The sequence below is a fragment of the Neodiprion virginianus genome, chromosome 2, assembly GCF_021901495.1.
Source record: "Neodiprion virginianus isolate iyNeoVirg1 chromosome 2, iyNeoVirg1.1, whole genome shotgun sequence".
In the NCBI taxonomy this organism is placed as follows: Eukaryota; Metazoa; Arthropoda; class Insecta; order Hymenoptera; family Diprionidae; genus Neodiprion; species Neodiprion virginianus.
In genome coordinates this window covers 37,697,762-37,715,260 of record NC_060878.1, presented here as the reverse complement: position 1 = coordinate 37,715,260, position 17,499 = coordinate 37,697,762, and the positions used below count along the sequence as shown (strand labels likewise).

Sequence of the window (17,499 nt, the reverse complement as noted above, 5' to 3'; positions counted from 1 at the left end):
TAATGCGATTGCATCGAAACCGATGATTCGGTAACCGTGACACGGTATTACCAGTAATTTCCGTAATCAAGAAGCTTCAAGGCTCCTTACGACACAGAAATCACGACCCCGTAACGCAGGGATCATTTCATCTCGCTGGCGGGGTGTGAAGTGGTGGGGGTAAAAAAATTTCCTAAGAATCTCCGCGGTTCCTGCAGCGTCCCAAAGAAACCCTCGGGGCCTCCTTAAGTCGAAGTACACCCCGATCCCTAGCTAGGGTTGATTTATGAATCCGTTCTACCTCCTCGAGACCCCTGCAAGACCTCAGGGGGAGGCGGGGGGGGAGTCGACGTCGATGGCGAGGTGGGGAGTGCGCATGCGCCTCGTCCCGACCCTAAGGTCCTATGGCCCTCGGGTGGCTGAGGATGCAACGCCTCCCCCCACCGCCGAACTCCGGGCACCGTTGCAGCCTCCCTCTACTCCTCGCGGTGTCCACCAGGTTATTAAAACCCTAGCGACACGCCAGGAACCGGCAATTATACGAGGAACGGCCTTAGGCGAACAGGCCGACGATGCGAGTCCGGTTAACTTGGTGAAAAACTTGTACGCGGGAGAAAAAGAAGGCGATGAAAAACGCTGATTCATATTTTTGCTTCTTTTCGTCATTTAGTTTTGTTTTCGCTGCGAGTTGAGCGGCTTGTGCAGTGAAACGTTTTACCTCAAAAATTCGGAATATGCACGCGTGCGTTTACAATTCAACGAATCTTGTAGTGCCGTGGTGATATTTTTTCTCTGTTCTTGAACATCGTTAAACACAATCGCTGGAACGGCGTGAAAAACCAACGCCAGTTTTTGGAGCAGTGCAAAGTGCGATGGCTCAAGTGATGCAGTATCAACAGGTCCGTTATAAATGCGTATTACTATATGTTACAGTTATTCTAATTATCTTTAGTTTTTGATATTCATACGCATGGATGTAATAAATTCAAGAATTATAATGCGTGAATGAGCGCATACGAGTGGTTCGATTTAGAATACGTGGTAAATAAAATCAACAATTTTCATAAGTTCTTGGTGAAAATTCTAAACGAGATTAATGTTAAAAAATAACATTGCTTTTCTGCAACAATTTTCATCTAATTCTGTATTATGCCGCTTGGTAAGAATTGCGATTTTTTTTCGTAGTTTCGTTTGCAATTGTTTCAAATCCAATCCGCGCGCGCTTTCATAGAATGATCGTTGTCCAAAAATTTAATAAAAATATGCTATGCGTCACGACCGATAAACGTTGCAAGTGTAAAATTTTTCCATCCACTTACAGTAAGGTCGAAATTTTATTACGAAGTATATTCCATAATTCACTCAACTTGTGTATCATATTAGATTTACGCTTGCGTTAAAACAATGTTCCCTAAATAAAGGTAAGCCTGTTTACAAAAACTTGGATTTATAATCAAATATCGTGGAGTCATTTGAACACATGTTGGCAAGTCTTTCTAATAAATTCATAGATTTAACGTTAAAATTTTTTGCAAAAATCAAATTGGTATACTACATATCCACGAAAATCCTGGTCGCAGATAATCAGATTGAACGATTCTTTGAATTTTCTCAAATACATTTTTACAATTAGGCATTGAATCGATCCCCGCTCTACTTCAGTTAATTGTCGCGGTAAAGCGTCGTCGAACATTCATTGATTATTTTCATCCGAGCTAAGACCTGCAGAATTCGTCTAACAGCGTCTCGTCCATTTTTTTATTTCCAGTCGGGGATGCCGTCGATGTCACCAATGGCGGGCATGACCCCGATGTCGAGTTTGTCGATGCAGATGCACCATCAAAGCCACGTGATGGACTACGGTGGCGGAGTTCACTACCCCTCCTACAACCCGGGTCCGCACCACTTCCAATCCCCGAGCCAGTCGTCCTACTGGTTCTCGGCCCCGACATCGAGCCACAGCCAGATCCCCGAGCCGCTGACCCCGTCCTACACGATGCAGTCGATGCCGTGCAGCCCGAGCTCCTGGAGCACCCAGGCTCACATGCCCCCGGTGATCCCCCCCCAGCAGTACCCGATGCCTCCGACACCCCCCGGCCTTCCAACGAGTCCCCAGACGCACGCAACTCCTTATCAGTGGCCCCCGATGCCCTTGACGCCGCCGGCTGAGCACCGGCTGATGGGGAACGAGGAGGCGAAGCCGGCGTCGAGGAAGTGCACCAGGTGCCAATGCCCGAACTGCCTGATGGACGGCGTGGCGCCGCTGAACGCCGACGGAAAGCGTCAGCACATTTGCCACGTGCTCGGGTGCGGCAAGGTCTACGGAAAGACGTCACACCTGAAGGCCCACATCCGGTGGCACACCGGCGAACGGCCCTTCGTGTGCTACTGGGTATTTTGTGGGAAAAAGTTCACGAGGAGCGACGAACTGCAGCGACACCTCAGGACCCACACCGGGGAAAAGAGGTTCTCCTGCACCACCTGCGACAAGAAGTTCATGCGGAGCGACCACCTCACCAAACACGTCAAGACCCACGAAAATCAGAAGAGAAAATCCTCCAGGAAGGACGCCAACAAGGAGAACGAGACCGCTGTTTCCGCCTTCCTGCCAGACCCCCTTTCCCCCCGACAGTATCACATCCCTGGACGCTATCCCGAGCCCTGAAATGCGAAGAAGACGAAGGAGAAGAAGATTAATATTGTCATTCGATTACACGCGCTTGCTAATTAAGACACGCGCTAACATCCGATGTTTGGATTCTGAGGCTCCGAAAAATCCAAAATCGGACTAAAAACGATTAAGCTTGTTCCCATCGTATGCAAACTATTCGAAATAATCGATAAGAGATAATTATTGATCAGTTTCTTTTCAACAAAAGTGTTTCTCAAAAGTTGTCCAGTTCAGGAAGTTCGGAATTCGACACCTCGGGTGTTCGCATCGATTCTCTGATGCCTGTGCATACAATATACCTGTAGATGTATCTCCGCTGCGATTGATCCGATTGTACACTGTACGTAAAAGCGTGAATGAAAGTTCCTACTTCGTTTTAATTTTGTAAATAAACGTGCTGTAGCAAAATACATTTGCGATATTAATACACGGCACAACTTATATGCCTACATATATATATATATATATATTTTTTATACATACATCCTTTTAATCTGTCTAAGTTAATATAACGTACCTGTAAATTAAATATTATATTTTTTTTTTACATAAAACGGCAAACCTCGAATAAATAAAATTCTTTTTCCTCATTTCGAAATTTTGCGTTTCTCTTTCTGACGAAGATTCTGACGATATTTACCTTCAAACCGGAGGAATGGATCTCTACATTATACTCATGTATCTGTATATATGTACATGTAATATATATATACCTATATATATATATTTCCGATTCAATTGAGCGGAATTTTATTTGATCCGAGAGAGGATAACGCAGACGCATCTCAGAAATAAGTACAATGGCGATATTCAGTTTCGTCCCGGTTCTTCTCCTCCTCTCCCATAAACGTATCAGGTTCTCCCTTCGCAACTTTAATAAATACGCGTTACATACTACCCGAGTTTTCGTTCTTCCTGTCACTGGATACCACAGGGTGTTCCTGAATCCCTCTCCCCCATCCCGCTCCGGTAAAATTGGCCTACCAATACCGAATACGACGTTCCTTGGACAGTAAGGATCAGGATCCTCCTTAAGGCAGGTGGGCAAAGGTGAGAGTGACCGCAGCGCCAGCTGAGAACTGTAGTCCGAAGTTATCGGAATGTGGTCGAGCCGACAGATGGCGACACGCGTATATGCCGCGAGATACGAGCGTGATCTATTAAAGGGGCGGTCACCGCGTGCGCCGCGCGCGTCCTTTGGTTCGTTTGGTCGGAAGATTCATGGCTGGCGAGTATATAGGTATATATATATATATATACAACGATACCCGCGGAGAGGGGTGAGAATGAAAAAACGGTAAAAAAATGAACAAAAATAAAAATAAAAAACACTTTGAGAAAAAAAAAAAAAAGACAAAGCAACAAACCGAAGGATAGAAAGGGAGAGAGATAATCGGAAGCCGAAGAGAGAACGAACGAATAAAACGAAAAGTCGAACCCTCCGAGCAAATTACAGGCGGGGGGGAAGAACCGTCATGGGGTGGGGGAGGGGCCGCCGAGAGGGGGGAGGGTGGGGGTGGCGCCACGACGGCAGGTACCTGCGGACTCGCGCTCGACCGCAGGACGCACGCGGAGACGCAACAATTGCTCGGTACCCGCGCGGTACGCGTCATGTTACGAAAGGCAAAGGTATAAGCCGTTACACGCGATCCAGAATCTGACGGTCAGCAGCGAGTGGCGATCGCGGCGAAGCGAGGAGGCAAGGCGAAGCGAGGCGAGGCGAGGCGAGGCGAGTAGCGGATGCGAAAGAGTGCAGCAGTGCGGAGAGCGGCAGCCTTAGAGTTTACCGAGAGAAACGAGCGGTCAGTGCGCGGCTGAAGGTGGACCGACGAGTCGAGCATGCGTAGAGGAGAACGCGGAACCGATCAGATCCCTGTCCAGGATAAACGAGCGCGAAAGCTCTGCGGGGAGGTGCGGAAAATTGTTGCGAATTGTCGTATGGGGCCGTTGTCGCAGTTGCCGATCTCCCACCCCCGATTATTCGAAAGCGATAAACCGACCGGAAATGCCCCGATCGTTTCTTGATCTCGATCTCCACGTTCACCACCACCACCCCTGCAGCAGCGACGCTCGCCGGTCGTCGTCGACTTTCTACACCTCGCCTCGATCGCCCGTCGGGTCAATCTCGTCGTCAGTGTCTGTGATCTTCTTGTGTGTATTGTGAAAAAGATCGGCCGAGGGACACCGGCGAGCTGGAGGCCAACGTTGGCGCTGGAGGCGGTTCCGCCCCCAGAGGGTCCAGTCCTCCCGTCACCATCGGCAGCATTAACGTAAGTCATTGATGTCCATTATTGACGGGAGTTGAGCTCGGCAGTTGGCGGTGTATTTTCCAAGGTCACACGTTGCTTAGGTCGTTTTCGATCGACGACGAATCTCGTGTCAAAACATCGTCAAAGTGACGATGGGTAGTTCTTCGGTTCTCTCGTTACCGGTTCAGAGCCTAAACGACGATTGGAGCCGTGCTTCGGAAGTTGAGGTACCATCGCCTGCACTCCGCGAGAAAAAAAAAAAAAAAAAAAAGAAAAAACGCCGCGATCCTCCCGTTGTCGGGTGGGCTGCAATATAATAAACGTTACAATGTTACCGCGGGTGTTTACGCCCCCCATTCATCATGTAACGGCGAGCCTCTGCTATATACCTGCAGAGAGTAGTTTCGTGGAGGATACGCGGGGTCGTCCGGTCGAGGCATGCAGCGACTGCGGTTCGTCCGCAGGTAGATAGACGTTGGTGCCAATTCGGCGTATCTTACCGCCTGGCTCGAACCTTGCCAATTTACGGCGAACGAACCGCGGACGAGTTAATATACAGCACGCCGTGGAAGAGCCGAGGTGCGTCCGAAGGGTCAACCGGTCGTCTGTAAGTTGCGAGGAACGGAGGTACCAGGATCACCGGGCGATGAGCAACTTTTGAACCCGGTGTGAGGGTGGGGCGCGGGTTATCGCCGACACACCCCCGCACAAATCTAATTAATTTATAACCCGAGCGAGGCGCCACTGCCCTCCAGGGAAACCTGTAGGCCTGCCTCTGTCGGCCCTCTACAAAAAGACGTCCTCGTTGCCTGATTGCCTTTCGACCGGCGCCCAGAGACGCCGACGCCGCCGCCGCGACTCTTCGCTCATCCTGCTCGACCTCTCTGTTTCGCTATCGACGTTTACAGGGGAACGAAATTAATCCTACGGGTGTCGACTCCGCCTTGGCTCTGTGCTTATTTATGACTCCCACCCCCCACCATGCATACGTACCACACCCTCGAATTGCAGTTGAACGATTTTCTACCCAAGCCCATGAATTTTTTACCCAAAATACACAGTTCCCGGTCTTTGATCCACTGATTGGTATCGGAATGGTAAAGACGGTATACGATAAGAAGCGCAGGCGATATTTGGCGTCCTCGATCGAGCCGCCGTGACGCCTGCCGTCGGATCGAGCACGAATCGTATACGGGAAGAACTGCGTTTTTCTTGCACCGTTGATCCGATGCACGCGTTAAAGGAGAATTGAATAATCGAACGAACTAAATGAACGCGAAGCGTGAACAGGATGAACGGCGGAAATCGTACGTAGCGAGCAGAAGCTAAATTAAGGGATGAGTGCCATTAGTGGTTTCCTCGTTTGTATATACAAAGACCATCGTTTCCATGGTGTAGTCTGCACCTGCAAATTGATAGGTATACCTATAACGTGTCGCCTGACCCCAGTCCGAAGTCGTTCGCCCTTCGAGATACACGACGACGAACCGTGTATAATGAACGTCGGTTTCGAATCACGTCTGCCAAGAGCCAACGATCCAACGATTTGAGTGAATTCTTAACCTGGACAGAGGGTTGGATCAACCTGGCGCCCGAAGACCGAGGCACCAATCCATCCGACTGTACAGCTGCTGCAAAATTACTCGCCACGTCGTCGTTGTGATGAAGACCTCAGTTTTATACCCGGGCGATGGTGCGCGCCTGACCGACGGAGCGTGACCATTTGGAATTCACCCTGTTGTGATCCAGGGGAATTGAAACCCAAGGAATTCTAACCGGCGATGATTCTGTTGATACCGAATATTCGCAGGCATTGAACCTGCAGGTTTCTCGCCTGGTAAATACAACTTCTTTCGCATAATTTGTGCACATATTCCTCGGAAGTTATTCAATCGTATATGAATATGATGCAGCAAGCTTTCATCCTTGAAGAGCACTCAGTGTCCATAACCAGGGATAACTTATTCGATTCCTTCGGACGACAGCGCAAACTGGTCTCTAAAGTTTAAACTTCAATGCACCGAACCGTCGGAAAGCTTTAGAGGCGTTGGATGCGTTGGAAACTTGTGAGAGTGAATGGAGAAGACTCGACCGTTGAAAACATGTACTCAGCGGTCAAGTGGTGCAGCAATTCTATACGACCTCCGAAGACCGCAGCGATGAGATAAACCGGAGACGAGATATTGCAGATAAATGATAAAGAATCCCGTAAAGAATACGGTCAAAGGTGTTGAAAAATTGAGTAATTGCAATGGGTCTCGTAACGGTGAATTCGAGGCATCTAATTGCAAGCTACAGCTGTAGGATGCAATATCGGATAATGGGCTGAAACGCCTGTGCATCATCGGCGAAACGCGGTGGCTGCGTGTTGATACTTAAAGCCGAGGGAACCCGGAGCGTATTTGCATTCCGCGGCAGCTCGAAGCTGTAAGTGCACCTCGGCTATTAACTAGCCTAGCGTTAATATCAACCTTTTCTACCTCATTATGTTAATTGCGAGAACGCCGTGCCCGCGGGAAACGCGATCCTTGACAGGAGGCAGCTTAGAGTCCACAGTTCTCGTTTATTCCGTCGCAGTTTTTCCCTCGGATTCTCGAGCAGAGGAAATCCTGCCTTCGAGGTGACCCTTGGACAATATTCGTGCGCTCGCTGGTACCGGGTTAGATTTTCGGCTGCAGGGTGAAAAGCATCGACACTCGAGCCGGGCTATGAAACGCATCTGCGAGACGCGTGGGTATGGATTCGATTAACGGGAAATCGCAGCTGCGAGATCCGAAGTTGCAGGAAGTCCATCGAGCGCGAAAAACTACCGGGGAAAAATGCACCGAGACCGGGAATAAAAAAAAATGCGAAATATGCGAAGAAAAAGGCGAATACTCGGTGCCGGCGAAGACTGGAAGCCGTTTCGTAATCGCGGCAGGATCATTTTCTGCACGACTGCACGGGAAATTAGATCACCTATCCTATCCCGGTAGCAAGCCTCGGGCACGTCGTATCGCATGCAGGAAGACTCCTTCTTCTCCCTTTGCTTATTTTTAACAACTTCTTCCTCTCGCTCTTCTCCTTCCTCTTTTTCTTCTTCTTCTTCTTCCTACTCGTCATCATCTTCTTGTACTCATCGACGACTCATCGCCGGGAATTCAATAATTAGCTCCGCATGCTCTGAGATCAGATGTAACGCGTATAATGTCCTTCGTACCGCAAATCACCTGTCATCTTGCATCAGTGATACGGGTTTCCCGGTTTTTCATTACGTTCATTTTTCTCCACGACCAATTAGGTACTCCGACTTACCGTTGCCCCGTCATTTTATCCTACGCGGGAATCTGTCATGTGCAATCGGAAATCAGCTACCTATACAAGCGGAAAGTACTGTGAAACTCTGGTTCTCTTAGCGATCGAATACTTGCTCTCTTATAAAACTGAAGAACTATTCGCATTAAAGATATACTACTGCAGCTGTACAATAATTGGGATTTTGGTCATGGAAAAATTATAAAATGTTTTATGCAATCAGCGGAAACAATCACCCTGCATTTAAAAACGAAATAAAAAAAAAAAAACACCAACAAATCTGCTCGAAATTCATTTCTACAGCGTAAAGTGGCAACAAAAATTATTCTTCATTTCGAACGCGAGACTATGTATTTCATTGTCTGCAGTTCGAGATATTCGGTAAGAGTTACAAATTTCACATAACGCTATTATGCTCCAACTGAACGTACCACTTTGGAACACATTATTCTGATGAGAGCTTTTAGTAAAACTGGATTCCGTGGCCTTACAGCTAATTCAGCGTTGCAAAAAATAAGTTTCTCGTTAGTAGAAGCCCTTGAAGTTTTTGCGAAATAGTCGTTTCAGGTCTGTACAACCGAATCACGTGATCAACCATCGCACGGGGGTCACAACAGTTCATTAGAGAAAAAGAAAGAAAAAAAAAACAACGCGCCAATTCCGCTGGGCGTTTTTCCCATACGTGGAAAAGATCGTTAAATCCATCTGCGAATCGATACAAAAGGAGTTCGAAATCCACTTTGAGGTAATAAAAATAAGGCACGTGGGGTGAATTTCGATACGTATAATTGTGGCCTGCTTGCACGCCTCGAGTACAGTTAACGCGAGTAAAATACGTGTGCAGGAGTTTTGCGTTTTCCCCGTTTTTGGCAGGTTGATCGGTCCGTCTTCCATGGAGTGTTGTATAAAAAAATAGAGCCGATTGAGAAGGACTCGGAGGACGCGGCAGAGGACGCAAGAGAGCCAGGGTAACCTCGGCTGCGGGCTTGGGCCGGGTGTAATCGCTTCCCCGAAGCCGGGGCTCATTATCGACCCGTCGGTCCGGCAATTACCTGCGAAGCCTCCGCTTGCTCCGTGTGTGCCGGCCAGCAGAGTTTCTCCATACTTCCTTTCCCGATGCACCTCGGCAAGAAGAACCTTCCTACGAACGTTCGAACGGCTCTTTCTTCTCCTCCACCTCCCATACTTTTTCTCACCCCTCTCATCCCCCCAACCGATTCTAGTCCTAGTCGCAGACGCGTTCGCCTCTCGAGTTTCTCCGATGATTTATCCTGGAAAATTCTCTCTCGATGACGTCCAGTCTTTTAGGTACCTACTGTAACAATTGGCCTGATCCAGTACCGTGCGTGAATCATTTTTTACGAAATCTACGTGGAACAAAATGAAATAATTGAAAAAAAAATACTGTTTATGTATAGGAGGAAAAAACACTCAATAGTTGTGGCGGCACCGTAATCAGATCGCTGTACAAGGGGAGAGAAAAAAACCGGGGCACGAGGACGCGGGTCGCAGCTGATTGCGATGGAACAGTCCCGGAGCACGAAATGTACTCTGTAAAGCCGACACTAGCCATGACGCATTAAAATGATTACGATTTCTCGCCGTCGTCGTCTGTAGCCTCGCCCTTTTAGAATTCGCGTTCGCGTTCGATATGCATAAGCGCGAGAGTGGTGAAAGAGAGAGAGAGAGAGAGAGAGAGAGAGAGAGAGGGAGGGAGGAAATGAGAAGCAGCTAGCGAGGTGCCGTAATTAGCAAGGACTCACGAATAACCAGAGTTATAATGGAACCAGGACCAATTATCTTACGTCCATTATGCACGAACATCAGCATGATGAATTAACATTTGATTAAAGAGAATTGTAAAACGAAGTAAAATTTAGCTGTATCAGGAGCAAATGGCATAAATTAAAATCTCCGGTGAATGAATATAATAACAGGATACGCAAATCAGAGAAGTCTTAAATTATTTTACATCTCCCCGTATGTCGAGGAATTATACAGCCGGCTCTGCAAGAGCCCTGCCACGCATGCGTATGCGTAATTAGGGTAAACGAGAAAGAAAATAACGTTTCTATTTTCCAATCAATTTGCAATAATTTGCCGCGACATTCAGCACACGTGTAATGCGTAGGTACTCGTGGCGTCCGGTGGCGTTAAGAAAGCGCAAGTAACCGGTAAAGGCTCGTGTATTACATATCCGTGAATAAGGAGCGAGCGCGAATAAGCGTAAGGAGGCGCATGAGGTGAACGGTTAATAAGGAGCGAGTAGATAGAGAGACACAGCCGCAGAATGCGAAGCGCTTCAATGCGGTGGTTAATGAATCGTAAACTGCGGCCACAAGTGGGTAGGTGGGCCGGTGATCTGCAGGCGGCAGGTGAGTTTGCGGGTTTTGCACCGTGTGCCGCAGCAGCCTCCGCGTGCAGTTGCACCGAGTTAATTCACTGCAGTAGTGCGCGGCAGAAAAGCGCAACAGATTGTTGCGGGAGCTTTTAATCCCCAGTTCTGAACCCGGCGCCAATTTCGCGCCCAACGTTACGACCCACACGCGTATAATACGGACAAGTTTACGTTCGACGTACGTTTTGTACAAAATATTACACACAATGTGGGGGAAATCAAAATTTCAATTAAGGTAATTAGGTGCGAGGCTCGATAGCCCCGCCCGACCGCAACAGCGGAAAGGATTACACGGGGCTCGGCCACTCGACCCCGATGACCTTGGAGAACCGCCGACGCTCGCCAACTTCGGTACCCTCGTGCAGATTATACAGGTGCAAAAAGTCCGAGTAAGGCGCGCGCGCCTTAACGCCAACCATTTTGCAATATCGGGGGAACGATGATCACGTCGCTAAATAACTTACCCGGAATTAAAGGAGGAGGCATATTTTATAGCAGCCTGAAAATCGCTGCGAGATTTGTTTGATTTTACGCTAATTTTCATAGGTAGGGGAGCTCGAATTTCACCCTACAGCATCACGCTGGATGGTTAAGCTAGTTGGAAAGAAGTTTGCGAAAACGTGATTGAAACAATTTCTGCTGATTATTGTCTCAGACAACATTTTTTGAAGTCGCTTCGATGTACGCGACCGTTGTAATCGGTGAACTGAATTAATTAACCTCGAGTAATTATCGCAGGATATTATTCATTGGACTTTCCGGCGGTTGAAATTCTTTCTTATAAAAGTTGTTAGTGCTTAGAGTGCGATTTGAGATTTTCTCGACCTCGCAGTGAATCGAACCCTATACAATACGTGGTATTCAGTGAAGTGGAATTTTTGAAAGAGCCAAAGCCGCTCGAGTTCTTTTCGATCTTCTGGCGAGCGTCGGGTCAACAAACGATCTTCGCAGAAAGGGGAATTTGATCAACGGTACACGTGATTATAATAAACGAGTCCCTTCATCGCATCCGCAGCGAAGCCCGACTCCTTCGGGGAGCCCGGAATTGGATCGTTGGGAGAAAAAGGAATGTCCCGAAAATGTTTAACGCGAATCTTGAAAGCAGAAGGGAACAAGAGCGGCCCGGTCCGTGAGATCCGCATACAACTCGCCGGAATGGAGGGCCCGGTGGTAATGGATAGCAGTTTGGAAAGTCGTCCGGAGCCCGAAGGCAGCACGCACGATAAAGGCGGCCACGAGTAGCCCAGATCCGCGTTTGGAGAATCGGGGAATACGTAACATCGACGCACCACGGAATAAAGGCGAACCTACGGGGTCCGAGTTCTTCGTCGAGTTCAAATATCCCGCGCTCCGGGGCGGGAGAAAAGCGCGGCAATTTTTGAATCCCGGTCGCGGGAGTGAAAACTGAAAAGCGGGCGAAGCCCCTTCGCAAAAGAGGAACAAGCGGCATTACCTATGCATATATTTACACGCGGGTAATGATCGGGCTGACAGATGGTCGGATAACAGTTCTTCGGCGTATATAATACCGCGGTTACAGGCTTTCTTAGCCAGCGCCCGCAGCGGCGTGCCTCTCCGCCTATAATGACGCGGTGATCAACGGCAATAAAATTCACATTACATAACAGGCCCTCATAATAACGCGTAAACTTATTCGCGCACACGGCTTATACGTATATACGCAAGATGTACCGATTGTGAGCTGATCGGAGAGGCAAAATGGGGCAGTTCTTAACAAGCGTCTCGTCGTTCCCTGTATGGGTTATGCTCATTGCTCTTACAACCGGCGATAATCGCTGCATTCACTTCGCACGAAAGCTTGGAAAAAGTAACGGATAATCTTGTAATTTTTTCTTCTCTGTTTCTGCATTTTCAGGAAAATCATCCTGGCTTAACGATACACTAATTTAATGTAAATCCTTGATGCGCGACTATCTTGTAACGAAAATCACTAAAAAATACTTATTTCCAACTCGCGAACTTCTTTGAAAAGAGTTTCTCCTCGCACTCAAAAGTGAACGGAAAAAAAATCAATTTTCTTTCAAATCAAGTGTATAGCTCTGTAAAAATTTTCTAATCAACTTCTCTTCGAGCCTCTCCCCCCGACCGATGGTATCTCGAGTTTAGGGCCTCTCAGACGGGGCCCAACGATAAGGCCAGCTGTACCGAAACGGATGGCGGCTACGGGGCATATACAAGACCGGGGTCGCCTCATTCCTGGGTAATCGGTGGACGCCGGGACGAACGCGGTGAGGCCCAAGTCTGGCCCGGTGAGACCCGCCATTTTCTAAATGTGCCAGAGATAACCAGTTTTTATTTGACGGTGTTGCCTGCCGCCACACCTTGCGGCCCAACGACCCTGCCTCTTGTAAGTCCCTGCAACTGCTGTAGCGAGTTGTGAACTGTTGAAATTGATGTGTTTTTCCCCAACGCTGTATCACATGTATACATGTATGCACATGTACGTATAAATGTGTATATAATTTATAATATACGGGTATGCAGAAGGAGGTGTACAGTTATGTGCATTATTTTCCTCTCTCGAGGCAAGGATGAGGCAGCCGACTGACTTCGCGGCGTTAAAACACGAGACAATTAATGCCCGTCAATTTATTTTCGCCTTGGTACATGTAACGCGCCTATTATTAGCCTGACGTCTTGTTACGCGATGCGTTCTGGGAAGGGAGCCTCCCTTTCCTTGGCGTTTCCCGTGTTTACTGAATTTCTGGAATCCAAAGGTTGACGCTCCGAGCAAATTGGATAATGCTGTGAATTCATTTAACAAAGTGGTCACTTCTGCTTCTGCGCCGACAACAACACCAGCACTGCCAAACCCAAGCTCTTGTTAACCTCGAAACAACCCATTATAATACGGTGTACTAACATGTCTTCCGTGAACGTTGATTCGACTCTGCGATTATCGCGGAAAAAACCTTGCGATCAGTTCACCTAATAAGATAAAAAAGTATAAAATAAAATAAAATAAAATGCCTAATAATCGAACGATTTGAACGTCGGGATTGACTTATTGTTAGTCGCATCGCAATGGTTAATTAGAAAACACTACATAGAACTGTTCTTTTTCTAACCACCTGCGGAGTGGATGAATCGATTTCAAATCGTTTATTTGCAAAATATTGAAATTAACGTTTTTTAAGATATAAACCAAGATTATAAGATCATAACTGTCATCAATATTCAGCGAGAAATTCTCGGATTCTCATAATTCCGTGATATTGTCCGAACAGTAATATATATATATATATATGTACTTACATATATATACATATATATGTATGTATAAAATATAACATATATGTACACTCGCGCGATTTATGTTAAAACCCAATTATAGCTTGATTTATTTCAATTTTTTCATCCTACTTGAAATTCTGTTCGTGAATCGTACGGCACGTACGGAGTACCGATCGGCCGGAATGAAATAATTTTTATTTCTTGTAAAAGTTGGTAACATCGGTAATAAACGAAGCGTGCAGAGAATCTTGAGCATTTCATCGTTCTCGCTCGAAATAGGCGTGTGTAAATGATTGGCGGTCCGCGCGTATAGTTGATGAGACTACAGGATTTGGCAAAAACGACTCTGCGTTGTATACATGATATAGGTGCAGGTTTATTCGTCCTCCAGTAATAAGGAAAACTTTTCAACCGCGTATCATTTATCTTGTCCCGATGCCGAGCGAGGAGGAGGGATGAAAAAAAAAAGATGCGCATAGCTTGTCTGACAAGTACTTCGCGTGACGAAGTACACTTACACACACATTACTTGGATGGATTTTAATCACTGTCCGACCATCTGCAAGATAACGCTGACTACGTTTTAATTACCCACTGCACAGCAAGAAATGCAAAATTACACGAAGGTCAGATAACGGATCACTGACCGCGAGGATCGAAAAACCGAAGTGCCAAAGAACGGGGGAAGGAAATGATTTCTAAAAGTCTGATTTACTTCACCATCCCTAGCGATTCTTCCGTTTAGGAATTCTGACTCGATGTGTAGATCATGAACCATCGATCCACGGATCCTATCCGACTCAAGATCCTCAGTTTATCATTCATTCGTGCGGAACTATAAGCAGAGGAAAAAAAAAATGCAAAGCGTTTACCTCACCTGCAGGTCATCAAAAATGAACAAATCTGCACGGAACAGTTTTGTATAACAATTGCGAGTTGTACCGCGATAACAAAGAACCATACTGCAAATCGGTTCATTAGAATATCTTTGAACGCGGTAGTTGTTCGGAGTGATTATCTCTAGCCTCGGTATGTCCGATCGCGTGTTTGTAGTGTCCGTGGAAAACTACCGCAGCACCCATTATCTTGAGGAATCACTTGGTCCGTGGTATTCGTGTATGGCGTAGACACGCGTATAGTGCAAATAAAAACAAGAAGAAAAAAAAAAAGACACCGATCCGTGACAACGCTGGAGTTACGTAATGCTCCAGCGGCCCACTGCACCGTCTAGTGTCCGATACGCCTAAATGTTGCCAATTAAGTCCTTTGCTTGACAGACCAAGAGCAGTGTTTTTACACATGCGAAAGAGACGATGAACGGTTGGAAAATCTATGCCGATCAACATCGAAGAAAATGGACCACCGAAAAATTTGGACAATGCTGAATCGAATAGCATAATTTTGACGATGTAAACGATCTGATTTTGTCACCTGGTTCAAGGATCGGATGGATTCCAAGTACGAATGCATCAACTAATTGGCCCTCAAGGTACGTGGGCATGAGTATGAACGAGCAGACAAATCGATCACTCGGACGAGGATACATCCAAGAGCAGCATCGTGATCGTACCTATAATACGTCCATCGGAATAGCGCGGTGTAAATATACTGGAACAAGTCGGTATATCGCGGCCCGTTCGCGAGCGGTCGCGCCTCGTTCCCACGTCCCAAGGAATCGTAGAGGCACAAGAGTATCCAAACGGGGATAATTATAGGTCGGTAATTGCTACTACTTAATATTCCGTGAGTGTATCTCATTCCGTTTATACACATACCTGCGTATGCATCTACGTGCTCTTGCCTACGTGTGGATGAGTCCTGCCCGTCTGTATTCAGGATTCTATATGCAACGTGCGCGGTATCCGAGATGGAATTACCCGGGTGCCGTGCCGCGAGTCCGGATATCGAACACCTAGACAATTTTTTTGTCCCTGTACCAAAATTTTTTATCCTACACCCTTGAACTGCGGGATATTTCAGGAAAGAACCGTATCACTTCTCGAGATCCGGTGAGAGTCGATTTCAGGTTTAAACGAGTCGCACCTCGTGCGAGAATTGTCTCGTCAGCCGTGAGTACGCGTATTACAAGAAACGGGTGTTTCGACGTCGTACATCCGAGTGAAAAAGGAGAAGTCAGAAGCAGCTTCGTGAAGGTGTTTTTTGGCAAGCTTGTCTTTGTTGACTGCGGGGTGACCCGGAGCTTTGAATTGCCTGCTGCACGCACGTTAGAGCCAAAGCAATCATTGTCACTTTGTTGAGTGATTTCTGGAGGCTTTGCTTCGGCCGACAAAGTTGTGTGAGAAAAATCGGCATTCGCGTGTCTAACAGATCGTTCAGCCGGTTGGCTAATATCGCGTCGCGTGTCCGTGGCAACTTTGTATGATCGTGTACATGCAGAAAATGAAATCGCCTGATACAATTTGCGGAGGGTTTAGGCATGTGTTCGGTTTTTGCATGCTGGCATACACACGAACGTCATATTCAACCGATTCAACGGCCGCAAACTGGTCCAGAGAACTCTCATGCTCGCCACTAAACGCCGCAGATATACATATAACGTACCTACGTATAGCCAAAATTTAGCGAGGATCGTATATGCGTGCTTTGTTTGGGAATCGGGCGAAAATATAAAGTTCTGCGAGGGCGTGAGCTGAAGAAAAGATTTTATAAGAAGCTTGGGTATAATTTCGACCATAATCGCGCTTTATGTACCTATATATGTATATCGTGCCCTGGACAGATAATTATTTTGAAACTCCGGTTGTGGCATACCGTGGGTTAATTAACAGCTTGTTGTCCAAACGAGGCATCGCACCTCGCGGCGCAATAAACATCGCCATCATCATCATCATCATCATCATCATCTTCGCCAAGTAGCCAACGACTCGTAGAGGTAACGAACCAAAGACATTATATGTGTAAGATGCTATGGGTCGCTTGTGCTTAAGTGCACAATTGACGCTGCATGGTGGAAAAAGGGTTGAAAATTCTATCCAGAAATAAAGACTCGTTTCAAAAAGATACTCAGGTTACAATGTTCATTTACTGGGACTTGTTCAGTCTCTTTTAGCGTTCAACCACGTACGACATGTCGCCGAATAATGGTTCACCGTCAGATCCAGTTCCATCCGAGTAAGCACATTCCGACACTAATTGTCAACTCCTTGAAAATAAGGTTTTAACACTTTTACACCGCAGCGTCAAAAATCTGCACGGATAAATACGTTAAAAAAAATGATGGATTCAACGTATTAAAAAGAACTTTCCGGGGCCAATTTAACTTCGGTTACCGAAGAGGGTACACTGTTATGCAGAATTGTTTTCCACACGTAAATAGGTACGTAACAAACACCGCACGAACATACAGCTATAAGGAATACAAGAACCGTCGCGTCGTCGGTCGTTATATGCCAGCAAAAATGTGCGTGTGTGTCGGTACGAAGAGATACACACGCGATGGCGATACCTGACTGCCCGTTCTCATACCCGCTCTCATAGTATGTACTTTCACGTAAACGAAGGGGCGAGTGGAGGAGCGATGGATGACGTTTTGCGGCGGCTAGCTGGCGACAACGGAAAAGTATACCTACAGAGGGGTGTAAACTATGAATGAAGTCCATGGAACGATGGATTGTCGTCAAAGAATACTCATC

General features: G+C 46.9%; 2 protein-coding genes across 3 annotated transcripts in view; both read left to right on the top strand.

Moving 5' to 3' along the window:
- The first annotated feature begins 1,753 nt into the window (after nt 1-1,753).
- Nucleotides 1,754-2,999, top strand: LOC124297823 (transcription factor Sp5-like). Its single transcript, XM_046749143.1, has one exon. It carries the CDS (start codon nt 1,754-1,756, stop codon nt 2,642-2,644), a length of 891 nt encoding a protein of 296 aa, XP_046605099.1. The 3' UTR covers nt 2,645-2,999.
- A 1,216-nt stretch (nt 3,000-4,215) lies between these two features.
- Nucleotides 4,216-17,499, top strand: part of LOC124297399 (transcription factor Sp9) — an 89,080-nt gene continuing 75,796 nt past the window's right edge. The window contains exons 1-2 of one of the 2 annotated variants that reach the window (XR_006906599.1): nt 4,216-4,920; nt 16,184-16,186. The gene's annotated coding sequence lies outside the window, so the exon portion shown is untranslated. The remainder of the gene's footprint in view (nt 4,921-16,183; nt 16,187-17,499) is intronic. The other variant, XR_006906600.1, reaches the window with a different exon arrangement.

What these genes read in the sequence shown, in the direction of transcription:
- LOC124297823 (XM_046749143.1), top strand. Translation starts at nt 1,754, where the DNA reads ATGCCGTCGATGTCACCAATGGCGGGCATGACCCCGATGTCGAGTTTG.